Source organism: Balearica regulorum, chromosome 3 (assembly GCF_011004875.1).
Source record: "Balearica regulorum gibbericeps isolate bBalReg1 chromosome 3, bBalReg1.pri, whole genome shotgun sequence".
NCBI classification, from domain to species: domain Eukaryota; kingdom Metazoa; phylum Chordata; class Aves; order Gruiformes; family Gruidae; genus Balearica; species Balearica regulorum.
Genome location: NC_046186.1, coordinates 38,092,766 through 38,114,423, shown reverse-complemented (window position 1 = coordinate 38,114,423; position 21,658 = coordinate 38,092,766). Strand labels below are relative to the sequence as shown.

Below are 21,658 nucleotides of genomic sequence, written 5' to 3'. Positions count from 1 at the left end.
GTGTTTCTTAAGTGGTGACATGTGGAAGAGAACTGGAGGTGGCTTTCATGACCTTTGAAGTGTAGCATTCTTGTAAAGGAAAGCTCGGACAGTAGTCCTGGAGTCTAGTAGACAGCTGTTGGCTAAGTAGATTCAGAAGCTGATAACAGCCAAGACTGAAGAATCCAAATAACTTAAAAACCCTATCATTACAAATAGAAAAAATGGCTATATTATGTTGAATACACGTCTTATGCATTAATATTTTTGGTTTAAGGAGCTAAGCTGCTGACAGTCTCTAAAAAAATAGCAAAATTAGAAAATAGTCTTCATCTGGTTCTACTCCATCAGTTTTGGAGTTTTGATTCCTACTCTGCATGTTTTCATTTGTAGACATCTCTGTGAAGAATAGTTTTATGATGGTTTTTTTTCTGTCACCTTTGATATTCATTGATCCTCCTTTTGCTCCCCAGCCATCCAACCCCTTTCCCCCCAGCTGTACTCCTCTTTTAGCACTCTAGACAAAGTATTTTAATTTAGGAAAGAAGTATTTCTCAGTTTAATTTGCAAGATTAAAGGTGAGTCATCTCAGAGGACGCTGATCTTACATCTTCTCTCTTTGTAATATCAATTCACAGCAGAATAACATCTCATGGAATCAAGCTTTCTCAGAAGCAAAGGAAAATGATTGCCCTGGCAGCAAAAGATAATGGATCAGTAACTAGCAGCATGGAGCCTACTACGCTAATAACCACACCAGCCCCACCTATGAAAGTTGCAAAACTAGGGAATGCATGGTATGTTACAAATCAGATACCACTTTTTCTTTGGAGGATTTTTACGTTGAATAGTCTCTTCAAAGCAGTTTCTTAAATAAAAATGGCCTAGGTTCTGTTCATTAAAAAGACTGGCATTGAACTATTTGTATCTACATTTGGTAGTAATCTAGAAATTCAAAGGGGGCAGGGAAATGCAATGGTTGCAGTTCTTTGAAATTTTGCTGTAGTGAGTCAGAAGACAGCATCCATCTGGTTCTCGCATGTGTGTGATGTGGTATTTGCAGATGGTATCAAAGTGAAGCATAGAAGAAGAAGAAGGATGAGCACAAGCTCTGAAACTTAGTCAGGAAGAAGTTACTAAAAACCATTATAAATGCTGTTTTTCTTCTGTCAAAAACATAAAGAAAAATGTTAGCCTGCCTGGGGGAAGGGGCTAGAATGACTTTGGAGTAGAGCAAAAATAGACCAAAATTATAGATAATAAAGTTATCTAGGTGGCTAGGAGCTGGAGAGAGTGACAGATGCTGTTAACAATTCTTACGGTGGAAGGATGCATAATGCGTTTAAAATGTCTTTTACTGCTGATTACACACAATTTAAATGTTCCAGTTAATATCACTGTATCAAATAGAAAAAAAATGGTTTATTGTCTGTTCAATGAACTAGGTTTACAACAATGAATGTAGTGAGGCGCTAACCCACGTCATGCTTTGTTCTTCACATTTGCAGTTGGTATTGGATGAAAGCATAAAGGTGTAACTGTAAAATTTGCAACCTATGTAAATTTAATATGTTTAATTACTACACAATAAATACCTAAGTGCATGCCCTTAACTTGAGGTAAATGTTGGACAGTTCTCCCCCTTTCCCTGTTCAAGAAGGTCTAGACTTTTATTGCAGCTTGCTTCTGTACTGGTACCCTGGAAGAATCGTGAGTCAGTCTTCTCTCTCTAGAGCTTACCTGTTTGTGCCTCGGTGGGAACAAAGCTTGCTGCATACCCACCACAGTCACCCTATTTTAAATGAAATATTTTTTCATCCAATTTAGCTGTTTTAAATGCTATTGCAGTAGTTTTCCTTTTGCATTGAATAGATTTCAAAGTAAAATAGGAATCTGCCTTTCAAAGGGTAGGTCTATTTTCCACAATTGGAGCCATCTCCCTCTTGTGTTTTTTGACTCTGTTTCCTTTGATCCTTTACATAAATTTGCTGCTCCTTTCAGAAGTAAGAGTAGTAAGCATCTGCTGGAATCTTTGCCTTTCTGCTATGCTCCTGCAAGTTCAAAATAGACATGTAGCCTGTTAGCTATTTAATGAGTGTATAGAGAGAAAAAAAAATCACATCACTAGCTGACTGAGGAAAAGGTAGGCTGCTTCCTTGCAGCAGTTGCTTCCTGAGAGGCTTTCTGTGTCAAAAGGTTTAGGGTAATATCTAGAATTGCTTGCTTCTCTGCTCCATTTCATTTATCTGTTACATCTTTCTTTTTTGGATGGATGCTATTATGATCAGCACCTTGAATTTGAAGTGCCTTTAGATTTGAGATTCCACATAGGTCTGTTCATATGCTATTATCTTACTAAGACCATAGTAATAACAGTAATGTCCCAGACCATAACAATGGTAAAATAGAGCTGGTGTTCAAAATATTTATCAGTAACGTATGGGGAAAAACTGTGAGAGTATGTTCTAATCATCCCAGTGCATTATAAATCAGATAATAATTGATTCTAAAATGGTATTCTTCTTCCAGTTATGACGCCAGAACAAGCTTTGCTTCTCTAGTGGACACCATGCAGTACAATCAGCTGTATGGTTAAAGGGCTTTAGTATTTTACAGGGCCTGTCAAGGATCACATCAGTCTGATCTGAAATGGGCAGTTGTTCGGTCAATTTGAGGTAGTGTGGTGTGACGTGTCCTTCAAGTAGTGATTCTGACAGTGATGACTGCGATTCCTCTGAGGGTCAGTGAAAGTAGGAACAAGAAATCTTCTCTGTAGGCATCTGTATATTATGGGTTGATAACTAACTAAAAAAAATAGTTATATGCCATATATTTCTAGTGTCCAACTTACAAGTTATAGAGGTATGTTACTACAGTAGTTACTTACAAAAATGAAATGCCTAAGATGTTTTGGTTTTAAAAATACCCAACACGTAATGTTTCAAGTGAATCTAAGAAAAGTTTGAATTATTTTGATTTATACAATCAGGACTTTGAAAACAAATAGAGATGACAGATATCTACCATGTACACCTAATACCAAAATTAGGGTCTCATTTACTCCCCCCCCAGCGCCCAAAAGTTATTCTGATAAAACATTGGGCAAAGCCCACAATTTTGTCTTAAAGAGAAAAATAGAATGAGTTCCTTTGCACCTAAGGATTCAAACTCTACCTGACTTCTGAACTTTAATTGAGATCTTCACAATAGGACAAAGTTTGCAAGATTTATCTTCTGAATTCCAATGAGTTGATGAGTTTCAGAATCCTTAACACTGATCCTCTCAAATGCTCCAAAGAACATGCTACCTGCTTTACACAGGTGACTGCAGGTCAAGCAGCAAGTTATTTGGCTTAGCTGCTGGAGGTGCCACAGGTATAGCTCTGAGGCTTAAAATTTGCTGAGAGACTGATGGTTGAATCAGATGGTGACCAACACAGGAAATGCTGAGTTGTGCTATCCTTTTTTTACATTAAAAAATATTCCATCTACTATTTTTAATCTTACTACTAATGTTATAATTATGCATAAACAATATGTAACCTAATATCTACAATGACGACGTACAGAGTCTTACATACACAACTTGCACGGGCTCATTCACACACTAATTTACACATTGTTACAAACTCACCACCTTTCTACCTATCAGTGACCCAGCGTGGCAGCCACGCTCTTGTGCACTACCCAATGTCTGTGGGTGTCTGTGCTGATGTGGGAGGACGGCTGCAGCTGGCCAGGGGGGCCACTAATGAAGTGAACTGGGGCCTGCATGAGTCAATCCTTTTCCTCAGGCACCCAGCAAAGTCAGGGGCCTTTCTGTGATCAGTGGTCACAGGTGGGTCTTCTCTGGAGTCTTCAAAGGAACTTCCCCAGACCTGCCATGCTATGGCTTGGGCTGATGTTAGGGATCACTGGTGTAGGCATTTTGTCAACCAGTCATCTTAAATATCATCAGTTAACTTCCTTTTTTGTTTTACTAGCCACTTTCAAGCTGAAATTTTATTTATTTGTCTCTGACAGACTTCGGGTATCAAGGGAAGGGGCTATGAGAACTCCTCTGCAGGACGATGTTTGTATAGTGCGTCTGTCTTTCTCCAGCTTGGTCTTTCCCTTCTCCCCTTCAAACACAACTTTTAGATACAACAAAGCCTGAAGTAGGTTTTGAAGGACATTGCATAGCTTATCTAATTATCTGGGCTTCTTCAGAAGTTTTGTTTTTGTTTCGTTGCTGAAGTCTTATTTTTCAGTGTAAGATAAATGACTGTTTAGAAGTATTTGTACTGATTGACCTAAGCACATGAGCTAGATGCCTCTAGTTAAACGATTTACTTCTTAACATAGGAAATAAGGTATCAGGAGAAGCTCTGATAAAAGGCATATAAAAGTATAGGGCATGACTTCCTTGTTCTGACTTCTGAATAGTTTGACTATTCATGCTATTAATCTGCTGTTTGATAGATAATTCCTTACCTCTTGGGTGTTATTTAATTTTAAACTACCAACTGCCTATGTACTATTCCTTGCATTTAAAAAGCAAGTATGGACTAATTTTTGAATATGCTTGGATAACTGTTTCCAGAAAATATATTGTGCTCTTAAGGTTCTGATTAAACAGGTTTTGAAAGTAGCTGGGTTGTACTGTGTTGCACAAACCATCTTAAGTGGAAAGGCCAGGGTGTACTTCAGGAGGATGGAATCCAGTCTAACGCTCATGTGGTCACCATGCATGATTCTGTGCGTTCCTCTGGCTGCTCATCTGGAAAATGCTGGTAGCTCAAGAGTTCAAGCAAAGAACCAGTGGGAAGTATATGAATATTTAAAATTTTGCCTAGCTGCTGGAAGGGAGTATTTGTTGAATAAACTTTAAGCTGCTTTAGGCAAGCCATCATTTATTTGATTGTCCCTGCTAGTTGTTCAAAGAATTTTTGTATGTAAGGTAGAATGGTGTTACTCATCTGCTCTAATACTATATTTGCAAAGTTGTAGTCTGTAAATTCACGATGGACTGTTGGAGTGCATTTGGCAATACATCGAGCTTTCCACGCATGCAATATAGTCAAAGCCATAGAACTTCAGTTCCCATGAAATAAGATATTCATCTTGGATGTGCAGTAAGCACACTTGCCAGAAGGGTGTGGGACCTTCCGGCTCTTTTTTGGTTGACTGAAAGACAGAGTCTGTCATGCACAATATCCTACCTTTTCCATCAAAAGAAACCTCCGGTTTCATAGTTTGTGGGGGACTGAACCTGTGTTCCTCCTTTGAAGAAAAGTGGTAATTAGAAGGGAGGGGTGGTGTGGAAATCATAGTAGTAATATTTTGAGAGTATGTCATGCAAGAAGCTAGGTGTTAACTTTATTAGTTCTCCAAATCTACTTTGATTGAGGGAGGAGGGTGTTGTATATTTGTTTTATTTTTTCTTTAAGTTCAGGAGAGCCTATGGCTTTTCAAGAGTGGAGCCATAATTAAATTTGAAGTCTCTCTTGAGAATTAACAATTGTGTATTTTAATGTCCAGCTTGTCAGTTTCTCAGTATTCCAGCTCATATTGAAACATCAACAGCTGTTTTGGAACTTCATGCTTTGATGTCTTGTAGTTACAGCTTAGAGAAACTTAGTCATATTCCACTTTTTTAAAAAAGATGTATAAATTAGTTCTTCTGATGCTACAAATTAGAGAGAAATGACAGTGTATCAGGCAAGACAAGCTGAAACTTAGAGTTGTTATTATTAGGAAAATTTGTACCATTTTAAGCCACCAGTAATTGTTTTGGAGGTTCACAAGGTTTAAATGACGCAGGGTTGAGTGGTTTTGGGGGGGGGGGTGTTTGGAGGGGGTTTTGGTGCTGTGTTGCAAGTGGATCTGATTGCAGTACAGAATTTTCATTAAAATGGGTAGGCTACTTAAATTGTTAGTAGCAGAAGAAGCTTCTGTGACAGCAAATCCGAAGAGAATCATTTGCCTACCTGATATAATAAGTTTAGGGAAGTTCTAGTCAAACAGTTGCCCGGACTCCTGTCTGCCAGCTGGTAGCAGGAATAGAGGATGTACAGAATGACTCTGAGCCCCTGCATCTGGAGGTTCCCATTCTACTTTCCATGCCTTCTGTGCTGCTCATACAGCATTGAAAAAACCACCGACAAAAAAACCCCCAGCACTTAAGCCCACCTGGTTTAGCATGGGGTTCAGGTGTCATACATAACTTTCAGATGCTTTCGTTGTAAGATTTCAGATACAATGTTGCAATGTTTAAATTACCTCGTGTTTGTTTTCTTAAATTGTATACCACATAGATGTAGTTTCAAAGTCTTTGGCTTCAAATACTTCCCCTCTTATGGTAGCTGCACAATTCGGACTGTATAGAAAGCTTGTTTTACTTCAGTAGTGCTTGTAATTGATCTCTTATTTCTTTGCGTAGATAATGAGCAGAGCTATTCTTCTACTATGTATTTTGTATATTTGACAGTGTGTGGGACTACTATGCTGAGTAAAGTTAAATGTAAGCAAATGTATGAAGAATTAATTCCAAAATCTTGATAGGTAAGGCAAAGACTAATGGTAACTGCCTTGAATTCTGTAAATGATAAGGCTTTTGAATCAGAAAGTGTTCAGTATAGCTATGATGCTAAATTGCTATATTTTCATACTGGTTTATTTTTGAAAGATAATATGCAGTCTTTAGCTCAGTAACAGTACACATTATACTTGGGCAAGTAAAAGAAAATGAAGCATATCAGTTTTATGAATTTCGTTGTGGATTAAGTGATTTATAGAACCTGCAGCAGGTATGAGTAACTCATTCAATATCTTGGGGAAAGAAGATCACCTATACTTGACTTTCGTGGTGGTAAACGAACAGTATTAGAACAAAAGTATTAGGGCATTATGTGATTTATGAGAATACTTTTCAAGGAATAATACTGTTAGAAAAGGTACAGCTTGTCTAAGACAAGGTCTATATGAAAATAAAACTGCTTTTTAAGAGGATGAGTTGGGGGTAATACATGGAGGGCTGGTGTTTTGGGTTTTTGTGGTTTTGGTTTTGTTTTCTTTCTAATGAAACTTCCATACTACTGGCTTGTTCTGTTCTCGTAGGTATTTATTTTCTGATGTTTACCTGTTTGACCCAAAGTGACTTATTTTAGTGAATGGGGTCCAGCAATCATAATGGTGAGATACAAAAGCCAAGTAACTGAAAAGGCCCTCTTTGCTCTCAGAATTGTAGAACTGGAGTCTTGGAAAGTGCCAGTATACAATGAGTTGTTGGGTTTTTTTTTTTTTTAGGTCATCTTCATTACATTCTGCTTTGCCAAAGTCATTTCGTGATCTTGTAATGGAAGAAGAAAAATGTATGAGTGCGAATAATTCACCTGGTACTGGTATCAAAAGAGGTGGATATAAAGGAACTGAGGATTCATCAGCCCAAAACACCATAAGGTAAAAGACCAGTCTTTTCCTAATTAATCCACCATTATACAAGAACCACAATAACCTGTTTAAATTCTGCTGAAATAAGAAAGGATAAAATTGTCATTTTAAAAAAAAAATAATCCTGTAAGCATCCTATTAATAGAATCATTACAAGAATTTTATGAACAGAATACTCTTACAAATAGGAGACTTAAAGACTAAAGCAATTTAATGCCACTGCTAATATTTTGTTTGATGTTGAAAGTGTTTGTGTCTATATATACGAACATGTGTATATGTGTGTGTGTATATATATGGATACAAACATGGCAGACTCCAAACAAAATATGTACATGTGTGTGCGTACACTTGTATATGTATGTATATATAAAAATGATAAATCTGTATTTTCTAACTTCTGTAGAAATTAGATATTCTTTAGCATTCAGATATGGCATGCATGAAACAGAGTTTGCTTAGTAGTGTTTCTGTGTAACCACTGAGTGGATAAAATCAGTTTATTCAAACACAGTTCTGGCATTTCCTGATCTGAGGTTTTTTTGTAAGCTGACTTAATTGTTTAGGTGCAATTTTTCATGGATGAAGAGGGCTTACTTAAATATTGATGCATCGGTTATGTCTGTGTATTGTAATTACTGGGGAACTATAATTCTAAGGACAAAAATAACTTGTTCTGAGGTGCACGTGAATTGTATGCCTAGTTATTAGACAATACTGCTTTTTGGTCAAACTGTTTTGGCCACGCATTCTCTTGCTACCTCCAATAAACCTCTGTTTTGGGTTAAAATAACTGTCTAAGCTGAGGAGAGAAATCTCAGCCTTATTCCTGAAAGTCTGTATGACTGAGTTGTCCACTCACCTGCATCTCTTCCTGCTATCATCAGTAAGTTTGCATGCTGTGCATTTCAAAAATATTTACAACACAGAGGTCCTAAAAATCTTTCAGACTTTCCCACCCACCGTCTGGAAGCAGTACAGGCCAGCTGCCCCATGGTAGTAAGGGAGCCAAGGGTGACAGCAAGACTGGCTGGGCAGTGGCTTCCCTGGCCAGGGCACAGCCGCGCTGTGCTGGAGTGAGGTGAGCAGGGCAGCTCCGTGACAGAAACCAGGCTGAGCTGCAGACAGGTTTATTGGGATGAGGCAGGGTTGAGGTCAAACATGCAAGTCAAGTCAGGGTCAGGTACAGCAAGGCTGGGCTTGGGCGTAGCTGCAGCATTGCTCAAGAAAGGCCTAAGACTGAGGGACTGAGCTTAAATACAGCTCCTGAGTAAAGAGGGGGAGCCCTGTGAGCCTTTGCACAGCTCTTCATTGCAACTCAACTCTGTTCATAGCAGCCTGACTCAGGTTTACATGGTTGTGCTGAGGGAGAAGAGTTGCAGAGCCTGTTGGTGCACAGGGAGCCCTGACACTCATTACCTGCTAGTTTTTCTTATGAACTCCTGTTCTATCCTTCTCCAAAAACTGTCCCCTCCATAAGGAAAGGTAAGTTCTGCTGAGCCTTCCTCTTAGTTGCTCAGCTTGTATAGAAACTGGTGTTTCCCTAGGACAGAAGTAGTATGTGTCCTATTGGTAGATAAAGACCAAAATGAGGGTAGAATTATAGGAACATTGTGTGTGGGATGGTGTTAGAGGAGAGAGGTAGGAGGGATTTGGAGAGTGTGTGTGATGGGTGGGCATTCTTCAGGAACAGAGGGATAAAGCTGAAGTTATTGTGATGAGTGGAGATGTAGGGACATGAAGCACAAATCTGCAGAAAACCAGGTATCATTAATTTTGTTGCAAGCAAAATAATAAAGCTTCTCGTCATATGGGAGATGGCAGGGGCTGGTAATAAGGGAATTTGAACTGGATACTATTATTAGCTTTGTCACACCTGCTCTGCGATCTTCGTAAAGTCATTTCTTTTCCTTTTGCATTGCTCTGTCTAGTTTGTGCAGTCTCCCAGTCTGTATGCTCTCAAAGTAGATTATTTGAGCTGAATCCAGGTCTAATACGTTAGCTGTCTGAAAATGATACATTAAGCTAGTGGAAGCCTAGATGACTAGATTGACTATAATGAGTTGGAAAAGATGGCACTTTCAGAGCCATTTCAGGTTGTTTTGAATTGTGTCTGAAGATGCTTATTTCTCTTTATTAGATATAAAGAGCCTAGGTGACTAGTTCATCCATCTGAAAGTTAGAAGTTGAGTTTCTAGTTTGATGTAATTTTATTCTTTGACTGTACAGTTCCTGTCACAGTAGGCTCTGATTTTTGCCTACGGCATTCAAGGGCTATTTCTGTGAAGATAAATTATCCACACCCTTACCTCTTCCTTTTTAAGGAAAGGAAATTGCATGTGCATAGAGCATAAGTAATCCTCATCTGCTGATGTCAGACTCACTGATGGGATGTTAAAAATATTTGCATGGCTACTGTTCCTGCTTTGTCTTTTTTCTTTTGATAAACTGTGCAGTAATTAAACTGACAATTTTCTTAAGTCGCTGGATGAGGGGTTTTTGGTGGTTGCATAAACGCTCTTTCATATACTGTCACCTTCCAATTTATGCAACCCAGAAATTTTCTGTAGATGAACCATGTCGTGAATGTGAAGATGTGAACTGGATTCAGTCCAGAGGCAGATCAGCCCAAAAGCTGGGCCGTGTGGATGTGGCTGCATTGTTTCCAGGGACAGCTCAGCCTTGGGAGTTATGCTGTGCAGCTGTGCATGTGTTGCTCATAGTCCAAGCTAAAATCATAGGCCTGCCATGACTTAACTTTGTTGTGGCAGCCTGGGTTGTCTTCACTGTGTTACTCCAGGGAGCAGTGAAGAGTCTTAGTGGAAACAAGTCTTTGTGGCTTTGCGTGGGAATGGCCTTGTTCTGGCATGGCTAATAATGAGCTAATAAGTAGTATATGACTCAAATGGTACAGCAAAACCCAAGAGGTTCTGCAGAAGACCAGGCTTTGTGTTCCTTTTCTGAGAGCAGTCATTAGATCAGGGAGGCACTGGACCTGAACTGGCTTCAGATGTCAAATCCTCAAGAAACACTGGGGACCTGAGTGCTGGGACATCTTGGTGGCTGTGCAGGAGTCATGCGAGTTCAGCCAACTGAGATAATCAGGTTGGTTCAGTACTGATGATACTTGGCTGGTTTTTTTTTTCCAGGCAGAACCACTTACGTGTCTGCATCAGTCTTTAATTTTCAAGACTTCCAGGTTTCCAAGTTCTATATTTTTGAGGCTTTTTTTCAATTTTTCTGTATATGCTAGCTTCCCCTTTCCTGTCTGTTCCATTTCTTCTAGTTATTTTGATGCCAGCTGAGGAATTAATCTAGCATGTTGAAATATCTGCAGTTGATTTAATATCTGGACTGAGTGCCTTGCTAGCAAAAACCACAGATGTATGTATGTACAAACAGCTACAAAATATCTGAACTGCTTCCTACAATTTAAAGCCACATTTAAATTGAGGGAGATGATACAGGTATTTATCTTTTAATTGATCACTAGAGTGTGCTGTGACACTGGAACTATTAACTCCAGTTTTTGGAAATTTCTGTTGTGGTGGTTTTTTGGTTGTTGTTTGGGTGGGGTTTTTTTTGTTTAGAAGTCTTACCTGGAAAGAACTTTTTATCTGTATTGAAACAGGGTTGTTAAGTATAACAATCTACTTGGATACATTTCTAGTAGTGCTGTGAGTTCTTTGGATTGTGAGTGGGAGGAAGAGCACGGCTGTCAAATGGGCTGGATTGGTGTTGGTTACTGTCAAATGTGCAGGAAGGTGAGCATTACTAAAGCAGGTGAAAAAAGAGATAAAGTTGAGAGATGACACCAGAATAAAGGCATTTAGTAAGTTGTACAAACATGCTCTTAATTAAACAAACCAGCAAGCAAAAAACTGCCTTCATCTGCAGTCCTTCCTTCCTTCCCTTTCTCTGGTTCTTTCCTGCTTTTTATTATGTTATTATCTTTCTGAAGTGCAGTAGAAGCTGGAAGCTGATTTATCTAGGCTTCAGCTAAAAAGTCATTCCCTGCTGTTGAAATCATAGAATAATTTAGATTCTCTAGTTCAGCCTCCTGCTCAAACTAGATCATGTTGCTCAGGGCCTGGTCCAGTTGAGTTGTGACTGCTTCCAAGTATGAAGATACCCCAACTTTTCTGGGTAACATATTCCAGTGTATGATCATCCCCACAGTGCGATTTATTTAATTAATTAATTAATTAATTTTCCCCTTGCATCTAACTGGGATTTCCTATTTTGCAGCTCCTGTATGTTGCCTCTTATTCTGTCACTGTGCACCTCTAAGAAGATTCTTGCTGCATCTTTTCTCTACCCTCCAGTTAGGTAGCTGAAGATAGCAATGAGATCTCTCCTTTGCTGCCTTCTTTTAGGATTAACAAAACACAGTTCTCTCTCGTGTGCTCCAGCCCCTAATCTTGGTAGCCCTCCACTGGATTTCTTCCAGCCTGACAGCATCCTTCTTGTATTGAGGAGCCCCAAACTGGATATGATAGTCTGTACATAGACTAACAAATACAGCATAGAGGAGAAGAATCACTTCCTTTGACTGCCTGGCTACACTCTCGCTAGTACAGCCTAGTATGCAGTTGGCCGCCTTTGCTGTAAGGGCACGTGCCGATTCATCTTTGACTTGCTGCCAGCCAGGACTCTGCAGCTCCTTCTCTGCAGAGCTGCTTTCTAGCCAGTCAGCCCCTGGCCTGTATTACTACGTGGAGCAATTCTCTTCCAAATACAGGACTTTGCACTTGCCTTTGAAATTATGAGTTCTTGTTTGCCCATTTCTCCAGCCTCTTGAGGGCCTTCTGAATGGCAGCATGGTGTCCAGAATGTGGACTGCTGCACCCTCCCCACACACTGCCCATCGATCTGTGGCCTTGCTGAGAGTGCACTCTGTCCTACCGAAGATGCTAAACAAGATTGGTCCCAGTATCAGTCCCTGAGAACCACCACTGGTACTTGGTTTCCGGTTGGACTTTGTACAGCTAATCCACAATCCCTGAAGCCCTTCAGTCCAAACCATTTTCCACCCATCTAGTAATCCATTTGCTCAGTCCATATTTTTCAGACTGAGTATAAGGATATGATAACAGAACATGTCAAATGTCTTGCTGAAGCCAAAGAACATGACATCCACTGTTCTCTGCAGTCTGAAGAGCCTGTCATCCTATCACAGAAGGCAATCAGGTTGATCAGACACAATTTGGCTTGTGTCATAAATCCATGCTGGCTATTCCTAGTTATCTTCTTGTCCCACATATGCTCAGAAACTACTTGCACAAGGATTTGCTCCACAACCTTCCCCAGGATTGAGATGAGACTGATCAGTCTGTAGTTCCCCGTATCCTCCTTCCTGAAAATGGGTGTAACATTTAGCTTTTTCTAGACATCAGGAAACCTCCGTAGCTGGTTGGTTTGTTTTTCTTCTTGCTAATATAGAAGCCCTTCTTTTCGTCCTGCACATCCCTCAGTTGTTTCAGCTCCAGCTGAGCATTGGCTCTTAACTCTGTTGCTGTACACAGAAGTAATATTTCTATTTTCCTCTGGTGCAGACTGTCCCCTGTTCCACTGTCCTTTTTGAATTTGAAGTCCATCTAGAGTTGCTTGTTCATCCCTGCCAACCTTCTGCCACACTTGCTTGACTGAAGGCACATTTAAATGATCTGGTTTTCCGTTGTCCTTGTATATCAGAAATCAGTCCAAGTGCTGCCTCTATGAAGTGTAGTCATTCTCTCTAGGTTAGAGATAATTTTTAGTCTTCTCTCAGAAGATGATCGGTGGAAGACTCAGTATCAGTTACTCTTCTCTGCATCTATGACAGTTTAGTCTTCCTTGAACCTAAGAGACCAAAACTGAAAGCTCGTCCAAATAAGCTTTGTTCATTGTGGTATGTGTTGGCAAAAGTATTTGTATCAAATGGAAACAACTCTGTTTTTTTCCCAGCCACATACTTCTGATTCATTATCATGATCACTACACCCTGGATTCTCCTTTTTCTCTTCAAACTGAAAAAACTCCCAGCTTAGTTTACTACAGCCTTCACTTCACACAGTCTTTTCTTTCGTACTTCTGAATTTCCCTTCCCATTGCTTTGTTCCACAGTCATACTGTTCATTTTTATCCTTTGCTAAATTAATAGCATCTCTTAATATTGTCTACTGATTTGAGCTTTGCTGCTTATTATGTCCACCAACATTAAAAACTCAGTTATATTTCTTTTAGTTAACTTATCCTCTAAAATAATGATTAACCCAGCTGTAAAGTGGGTAAGGAATTAGCTATGTAGGAGAAATATGAGAAACTGGTTTTAAAAAAAAAAAAAAGGTTATATGGCACTTGTCTCAGTGTCATACAGAATTCCTATATTCATTTATCACACTTATCTGGCATGGCGTGATACATTTCTTAAATAAAATAGGATTCTCTAACCTGCCATTGGTTTTCTTTTACCAAAGATAAAACAGAAAAAAATTACAATATACTGATTTTCTACTTTTTTTCCCCCATTTTTAAAAATTCTTCAACACATCCGGAAAAAGCATTGCATATTAATGAGGTCAAAATAAAGGAACTGCAGATTGAGACTATATCTGGAGAATGGTACGGCAGATGTGAGCACTCTTGTCATGGAGCTGTTGTTTCATGTGTCAGTTCTTTCAAAGCTCTGGAATAGTGGTTATTTGGCAACATCCAGTTTGGAGAGTACCACACCTTTTTTGGTTTCCTCTCCACCCAGGGTACCGTGGGCTGACCTGCCAGTGTCTGATATGATCACCAGTACTGAAAATGGAGGGGAAGGATCATCTTGACTCACATGAACTGTGCTTTCCTGGTGGAAACACAGAAGTAATACACCTTCTGCCAGGTCATATCTGCTGGGTTTAATTCAAGGGAGTGACACTGTAGAAAGCCTCTTTTGAAGTCCAGCATTATGCCCTGGCAGCTGTTGCTGCAGATTTTCTTTTTTTTTCCTCTGAGCAGTTAAACTTGGTTCATTTTGTTCCTTGGGTAGTTGACTGTTTGATGGGCAAAATTATATTTTGTGACAAAAAGCTGGGCATGGTTCATTTAAATGCCTTTTTTGATGATGGATGTTGCATTTCAGATTTTTTGAGATTTTGCCTTCATTGCTTAGTGGTAGGAATCGTGATTCTTGTTGTCTTTGGAATTGTGTTCTGGGGAGAATATTCCAGGCAGAGAACCTAGCAGTTACTGGAATTCTCTTAGCTTTCTATAGATTTTTCCTCTTTTCCAAGAGTTTGTGGCCACTTACAGAGGATTACCAAAGCCTTAAAGAAAACTGAGACTGATTTATTGAAATACCAACACCCTTAGAGGTTTTTACAGTGCCATAGAATAATTCAAAAAAGTCTGCTAGCATTTCATAGTATGCTGTAACATTTTTTTAAGAGCTCTGGAAATTGCAAAAGTTGCCAAAGATAGGGACCTATTCTCATTATTTACTATCTCTTTCCTTCCAGATGTAGGATTTTTCTGACAAATCTACTTGTTTCTTAAGGCATACAATATACCAAATGTGACTTCTTTTTGTTGAGAGTTTAACATTTTGCAACTGAACAAAGTATCTTCCTGTTGGGAACTCTTTATTGATATTTCAGGGTTGGTTTTTTTTTCAATTCTGTTAATTCTAGTTTTATGTTATTCTTATGAATGTGGGAGGTGGTTGCAACATATGTACTGAAAGTCCGTAATTTCTGGGCTTATACCTGAGGAAATAATTTACTAGTGCACTTTTAGCACTGTTTTTTTCACACAAAACACTTAATTTGAATACAGGACAATTGTTTGGTTTTTTAAGTTGAAGCCATTCTTTTCATATTAATTGCAAATGTTTATAGGCAATGCTGTTAGTGCATAACTCAGTTGACTATTTTACATGTAAAAAACCCTTTTTTATTTTTAAAAAAGCACCTCAGTTCAAATGCTCAAATGTTAGGAAATGCCAGAATTAATGCCCAAGCTGAAAATCCATTGAGTTCTGGTAGTCAGAAATGAGCATCAGTGTCTTCTCTAGTCACAGTATCACACTTAGACAAATTCGGCATTACATCCTAATGCCTTTCCCCTGGAAAAACCCTACAAACTTGTAATTGCCTACTGTAAATTTGTACCTCACAGTACAATGTAGTAGAATGCTCTGTCGGTGGCTTTCACTCTCCTTTCCTACTTTTTTCTAGGTGCACCACTAGAAGTAGCCCAGGTCTGGATGACCATGTACTGGATTCTCCACAGCTGGAGAGTCATAAGTAAGTTTGACAGTGGCTTAGATTCTGGAGCTTGTTTCTGTGTGTTGTGCTGACCTTGTTCTTGATGATGCCTCATAATGTCATATGTTGTGGGGTTTGGTTTTGTTTATTTTTTTTTTTTTTTTTTTTTTGCAGTCCTTGGTTAGCAACATCACCAACTAGATCCCCTGTGATAGCACCTGTCATGTTTTCAGCTATTGTAGAGGAAGAGCTCCAGCAAGAAGCTGCTCTGATTAGGAGCAGAGAAAAACCTTTGGCTTTGATCCAGGTAAAGCACTAAGTACTGCAGCTGTGAAGTTACACAAGGAGTTTCCAATGGCTGTTTCAGAGACCAGTTTCTAGGATTAATTATGTATTTATATGTGTAGTATCATTTACATAATGGTATTAAATACCATTTAATAATAACTTTACGTTGCTGTTTGATAAGGTAGGCCTGTATTAAAGTCAAATTGATGACTGAGTCCATGATTAAAGCATTCATAGCATCAGAGAATGGTTGAGGTTGGAAGGAACTTCTAGGAAATTGTCAAATCCAAACCCCCTCTCAGAGCAGGGTCAGTTAAAGCAGGTTGCTCAAAGCTGAGTCCAGGTAGCTTTTGAATATCTGCAAGGATGGAGACTCCATGGACACTCTGGGAAACCTGTTCCAGTGTCCAACCACTTTCACAGTAAAAGAGAATTTTACGTTTAAATGCAGTTTTCTGTATTTCACTGGGCACCACTGAGAAGAGCCTGGCTCAGTTGTCTTTGCTCCCTCCCATCAGATATTTATATACTTTGATAAGACTTCCCTGAGCCGTCTTTTCTCCACACTAAACAACTGCAGTGCTCTCAGCATCTCTTCATGTGTTAGATGCTCCAAGTTCTTAATCATTTTTGTATCCCTTCACTGGAGTCTCTCCAGTATGTCCAGGTCTCTCTTGTACTGGGGGGTCCAGAAGTGGACCCAGCACTCCAAATGTGTCTCACCAGTCCTGAGTAGAGGGGAAGGATCACCTATCTCAATCTGCTGGCAATGCTGTCCCTCATAGCTGTCACTCTTCTGTGCCACATGAGGACATTGCTGACTCATAGGCAGCTTGTCCACCAGGGCCCCAGATCCTTTTATGCTAAGCTCTTTTCCAGCCTGTCGGTCCCCAGTGTGTACTGGTGCTTGGGGTTATTCTTCCCAGGAGGTGGACTTTCCATTTTTGTTTGTTGAACTTAATGAGGTTCCTGTTAGCACATTTCTCCAGCCTTTCTGGGTCCCTCTGGATAGCAGGACAACCCTCTGGTGGGTCAGCCACTTCTGATTTTGTATTGTCTGCAACCTTGCTGAGGGTGCACTCTGTCCCATCATGTGAGTAATTAATGAAGATGTTAAACAGTACTGGCCCTAGTCTCAATCTCAGCATTGGTGCTAGTGACTAGCCTCTAGCTGGACTTTATGCCACTGATCATAACCCTTTGAGGTCACCAGTTTAGCCAGTTTGCAGTCTGTCTCACTGTCCGTTTCTGTAGTCTGTACTTAAGGTTGTGAGGATGTGGGACACAATGTGGAAAGACTTGCTAAAGTTGAAGTAAGCAACATTAACTGCTTACTCCTCATCCACCAAGCCAGCCTTCTCACCATAGAAAGCTACCAGGTTTGGCAGGCATGATTTCCCTTTCATAAATCCATGCTGTCTATTCCCAGTGACCTTCTTGTCCTCCATATGTTTGGAAATGACTTCCAGGAGGATTTGCTCTTTCACTTTCCTAGGGATCAAGCTGAGGGTGACTGGTAAGTAGTCAGCCAGATCCTCCTTGCGTTTCTTGAAGGTAGGAATGAAATGACATTTGCTTCCTTCCAATCCTCAGGAACCAGCCCTTATTGCCACAACCTTTCAAAGATGATTTTTTTTTTTTTTTTTTTTTTTTTTTTTTTTGGCGAGTGGCCTTGCAAATGATATTGGCAAACTTTGATCTCAGGGGCCTGGGATTGCTGAAGGCTGGTCTTACCACTAAAGATAAAAATGAAGAAGGCTGTTAGTTCCCCAGCCTTATCCATGTCCTTTGTCATTCAGCAGTGGGACCATGTTTTCCTTGCTGCTGTAGAAGCCTTTCTTGTCGTCCTCCATGTCCCTTGCCAGATTCAAGTCCAGTTGGGCTTTGACTTTCCTAATTCTGTTCCTGCATGCTCAGACAATGTCTCTGTTTTCCTTCTGGATCGCCTGTCTCTGATTTCTTTTTGTTTGAGTTTTGTCAGGAGCTTTTTTTTTTTTTTTTTGTCCGTGCAGGCCTCCTGCCACTCTTGCTTGGCTTCCTGCTCATTGGCATGGACAATTCTTGAGCTTGGAGGAGGTGATCCTTAAAATCAACCAGCTCTCCTGGACCCTTCTTCTCTTCAGGGCCATATCCCACTATTTTTTCCAAGCAGGTCCCTGAACAGATCATAGTCTTCTCTTCTGAAGTCCCAGATTGTTATCCTGCTGTTTGTCTTGTTTCCATCTCTCGGAATCCTGAGCTCCACCATCTCATGGTTACAGCAGCCAAGGCTGCCCTCAACCTTCTCATCCCTGACCTGTCCTTCTTTGTTTGCAAATATGAGAGCCAGCACAGTGTCTGCCTTCATCAGCTCCTTGATCATCTGTGTTAGAAAGCTTTCACCAATGCAAACCGCCTGGAGTGCTTGTGCCCTGCTGTGTTGCCTTTCCAGCACATATCAGGGTGGCTCAGGTTTCCCATGAGGAGCAGGACGTGCAAACATGAGGTTTCTTTTGAGTTGTCTGAAGAAGGGCCTTATCTACTACTGCTTCCTGATTAGGAGGTCTGTAGCAGACACGCATTCAGGACTAGTAAAGCCAGATCATAATTGTGCTACTGGTGTAAATGTAGATCTGGCGCTGACATACATGTTATGTTTTCCTTCCAGATCGAGGAGTGTGCTATTCAAGATTTATTAATCCACTATGAAGCTTTTGACAACCCTGATGAATTTGTGACTGTTGAAAGGGCTCCACAGGGACCTATAGCTGCACCTATGTGGAACAAGCACTAATTTATACTCTTCACAGTCCATGTTGTACGTGCACTTCTGAAGTTCTAATTCTCATTACAAGTAGAACGGGACTGGAAGAACAAGAATCATGTAATTTTTAACATCAACGTTCAAACACTGCACATAATCACTAGATATTTGTTAGAGAGAATGGAAATAATGTGTTCACTGTGTCCTTCACCCACAGTATATATTGTACGTATGTTTTGAGAGACTTTCCTTAACAAGGCATATTATTAGTAACGTTACATGAAGCTGTAGATTGGAAATGCATTTGCTGTTCTTAAATTGTGAGGGTTTTTTGTTAAATTCACAGGTGGCTGAAAAATGAGTGCTTATTTTGTGACTTAATGTGGAATTGAATGTGCAGAATTATACATCTTTAAAGTCTGGGAGGGGGGATATATTCTTCAGAGCTTTCTGGCTAATATGGACTATTGCAAAAAGTTTGTGCTTGAACTTCACATAAAGTACAGTTTGATAACGCAGTTTTCCTTAAGTTATGTGTGTAAGCACTGGTTCTCTGATTGTTGCAGCCAGTATTTTTTACTGTTGTGCCCCACGATGAACCTCTGCGCTGTACCGAAGTGCCCTGCGATTGCCTGCTCTCAGTTCAGTTGTGCATGTTTTTTCACTGTCGTGAGGCTGGCCTTGGAGCAGTCAGCTCTGTTGTGAAGTAAAGCACACAGTTGAATAGAACGTGGTGGCACTTAGTTAGCTCATCTATAGTCTTATTCTGATAAATATGGTACAGTTTTAGAACCACTGTGTTTAAAGTACAATTCACTTGAAGTGCTGGGGAAATAAAAGATCTGTGTATTCATTGTTAATGCTATAGGGACGAATGCTTGACTGTGGAATTTGCAAACACCTAACCTTCAAAGATTATCATAGGTGGCTTTCAATATTGTGTGTTCCAAAGTTCTCTGTGCCTGGTTTAAACAAATTTATATACATATTAAAAAAAAAAAAAAGTAGCCTTACCTGCAATATTCTGTCTAGTCTGTCTGTTTGTATAGGTGTGTTTGAACTTGTACTTTTTCAATAGTGTCAGTACTCATGAACTCTGGAAAACTGGAATTGAGAGCTACAGAAGATGAATGTAGAGAATTGATCACTGTGTGATAAAAGAGTTGAATCTTGAAAAAACCTTTGTAGATATGTCTAATGGTTTCAGGTCAAGCTACACCAAAAAATCCCCCACAAATATTGTAAACAAATGCAATAAACCATAAAATGATTTACACAAAGTTAGTGTGCTTTTATGTGCTGTCTATATATAATTAATGCTTTAGGTAACTATAGAGTAATCTAAAAGTATTTCTTTTGTATATGAAACAAGAACTATAGGCGTTTTGAAGTTATACAGGCAAAGGAAGACGTAGCTTTTAATTCTATTTTAAATTCTACTGGTGATTCATTCACTATACTAATGAGAATACTTGCAGTAAGTGCTTCACTTGATGCACTGCAGGACCTTCAAGCCTACTGAAACTGTCCTTCTGAACTAAAAGAAAGCTTATGTACTGTGAAAAATAGCTACAAAAGCAGTGGGCCTTTCCAGGTGTGAGCCAAATTTGCTCTCAAATATAAAATTATTGTAAAGTCACTGGTTCATGTTTTGATTCCCCCCCCCCCCCCCAATTTGATCAGAATATGCTGTTTGAAATATTATTGTCCTGTCATTGTAAGAGGATTCATGCTTCCACAGTGCCCAAGAGCTTGACTACTTTTTAAATTCTGGGTTTATTGCTGCATTTTGCTTATCGGTTGTCACTGATTGTACTTCATATTCACAAAACAAAGTGAGGAATAGTCAGTGTACCACTCTTCTGAAATTGAGAACCTTTTTTAAACTGTTGTGTTATAACAGCTTATGGTTAAAATGTGTCACAGAAAGCTGTGTAAACTTACAGATTCCATTTTTATTTAACTTCCTTGGAAATTAATAGAGTTTAAAATCTCTGAATTGTACTTAAAAAACGTCAAATTATAGTGGAAACAAACCCAAAAATTTCTAAATCCCTGGATACACTCTGGGGATAGCTTATGGTACACATGAAAACCCAAACAAAAATCCAGAACAAGGCAGTTGCATCAACAGATGTAAATATCTTTCTGTGGAAGTGGTAGAACTTTAAATTTTCTTCAGTTGCATACTTTGATCAAAAAGTATCGTTTTGCAGTATTAATGTGAGGTCAATCTATATACATATATATATATTTATATATACTTGCATAGACTTGACAATTGCATCATCATCAAGATTCCAAGCAACCTCTGGAGAATGCCCAGTCCAACTCCCCTTGCTCAAGCAGGCTCAGCCAGGGCAGGTTTCTTCATCCCTGTCCAGTCAGGTTTGGAGCATCTCCAAGGACAGAGGCTCCACAAGCCCCTTGGGCAACTGCTTCTAGTGTTTGGCCATCCTTACAGTAAAAAGGTATTTTTATATTTAAACAGAATTCCTTGTATTTTGGTTTGTGCCCTTCCTTGGCTCTTGTCCTGTCAGTGGGTACCGCTGAGGAGAGTCTGTCTCCATATTCTTCCTGGCCCCTCCATCAGGTTGTAGGATCCTTCGAGCCTTCTCTTCTCCGGGATCAACAGTGCTAGCTCTCTCGGCCTCTCCTCGTGCGTCACACGCTTCAGTTCTCTTTGTCGTCCTTTGCTGGGCTCTCCAGTATAGGTCAGTGCACACCATGACTATGATTTTACCAGATGTCTTCTGGAAAAATATGTAGGGTTATTTTTAAGAGTTTTAAAGCATAAACAGGGCTGAACAGAATTATTTAGTGGTAGATCAGCATTCATCTAGTGGAATGAGTTGAGACTTGTGACTCCATTCAACGGTAAGTGGGTGTCCGCTGATTTTAACGATCTTCGGAAATGTGCCTGTGGCCATTGCACTGGCTTTTCCTCTTCATGGATTTTCATATGACCTCCTGCGAAATGAGGTCC

General features: G+C 39.7%; 1 protein-coding gene across 7 annotated transcripts in view; it reads left to right on the top strand.

The window, feature by feature from the left end:
* The window catches only part of IBTK (inhibitor of Bruton tyrosine kinase), a 61,166-nt gene extending 41,214 nt beyond the window's left edge, over nt 1-19,952 (top strand). For 4 of the 7 annotated variants that reach the window (XM_075747579.1, XM_075747576.1, XM_075747580.1 and 1 more), the window contains exons 25-29: nt 618-776; nt 7,267-7,419; nt 15,612-15,680; nt 15,816-15,948; nt 18,577-19,952. In XM_075747579.1, coding sequence (XP_075603694.1) covers nt 618-776; nt 7,267-7,419; nt 15,612-15,680; nt 15,816-15,948; nt 18,577-18,702 — 640 coding nt within the window. In that variant the 3' untranslated portion in view covers nt 18,703-19,952. The remainder of the gene's footprint in view (nt 1-617; nt 777-7,266; nt 7,420-15,611; nt 15,681-15,815; nt 15,949-18,576) is intronic. The other 3 variants (XM_075747581.1, XM_075747578.1, XM_075747583.1) reach the window with 1 other exon arrangement.
* The last annotated feature ends 1,706 nt before the right edge of the window (nt 19,953-21,658 follow it).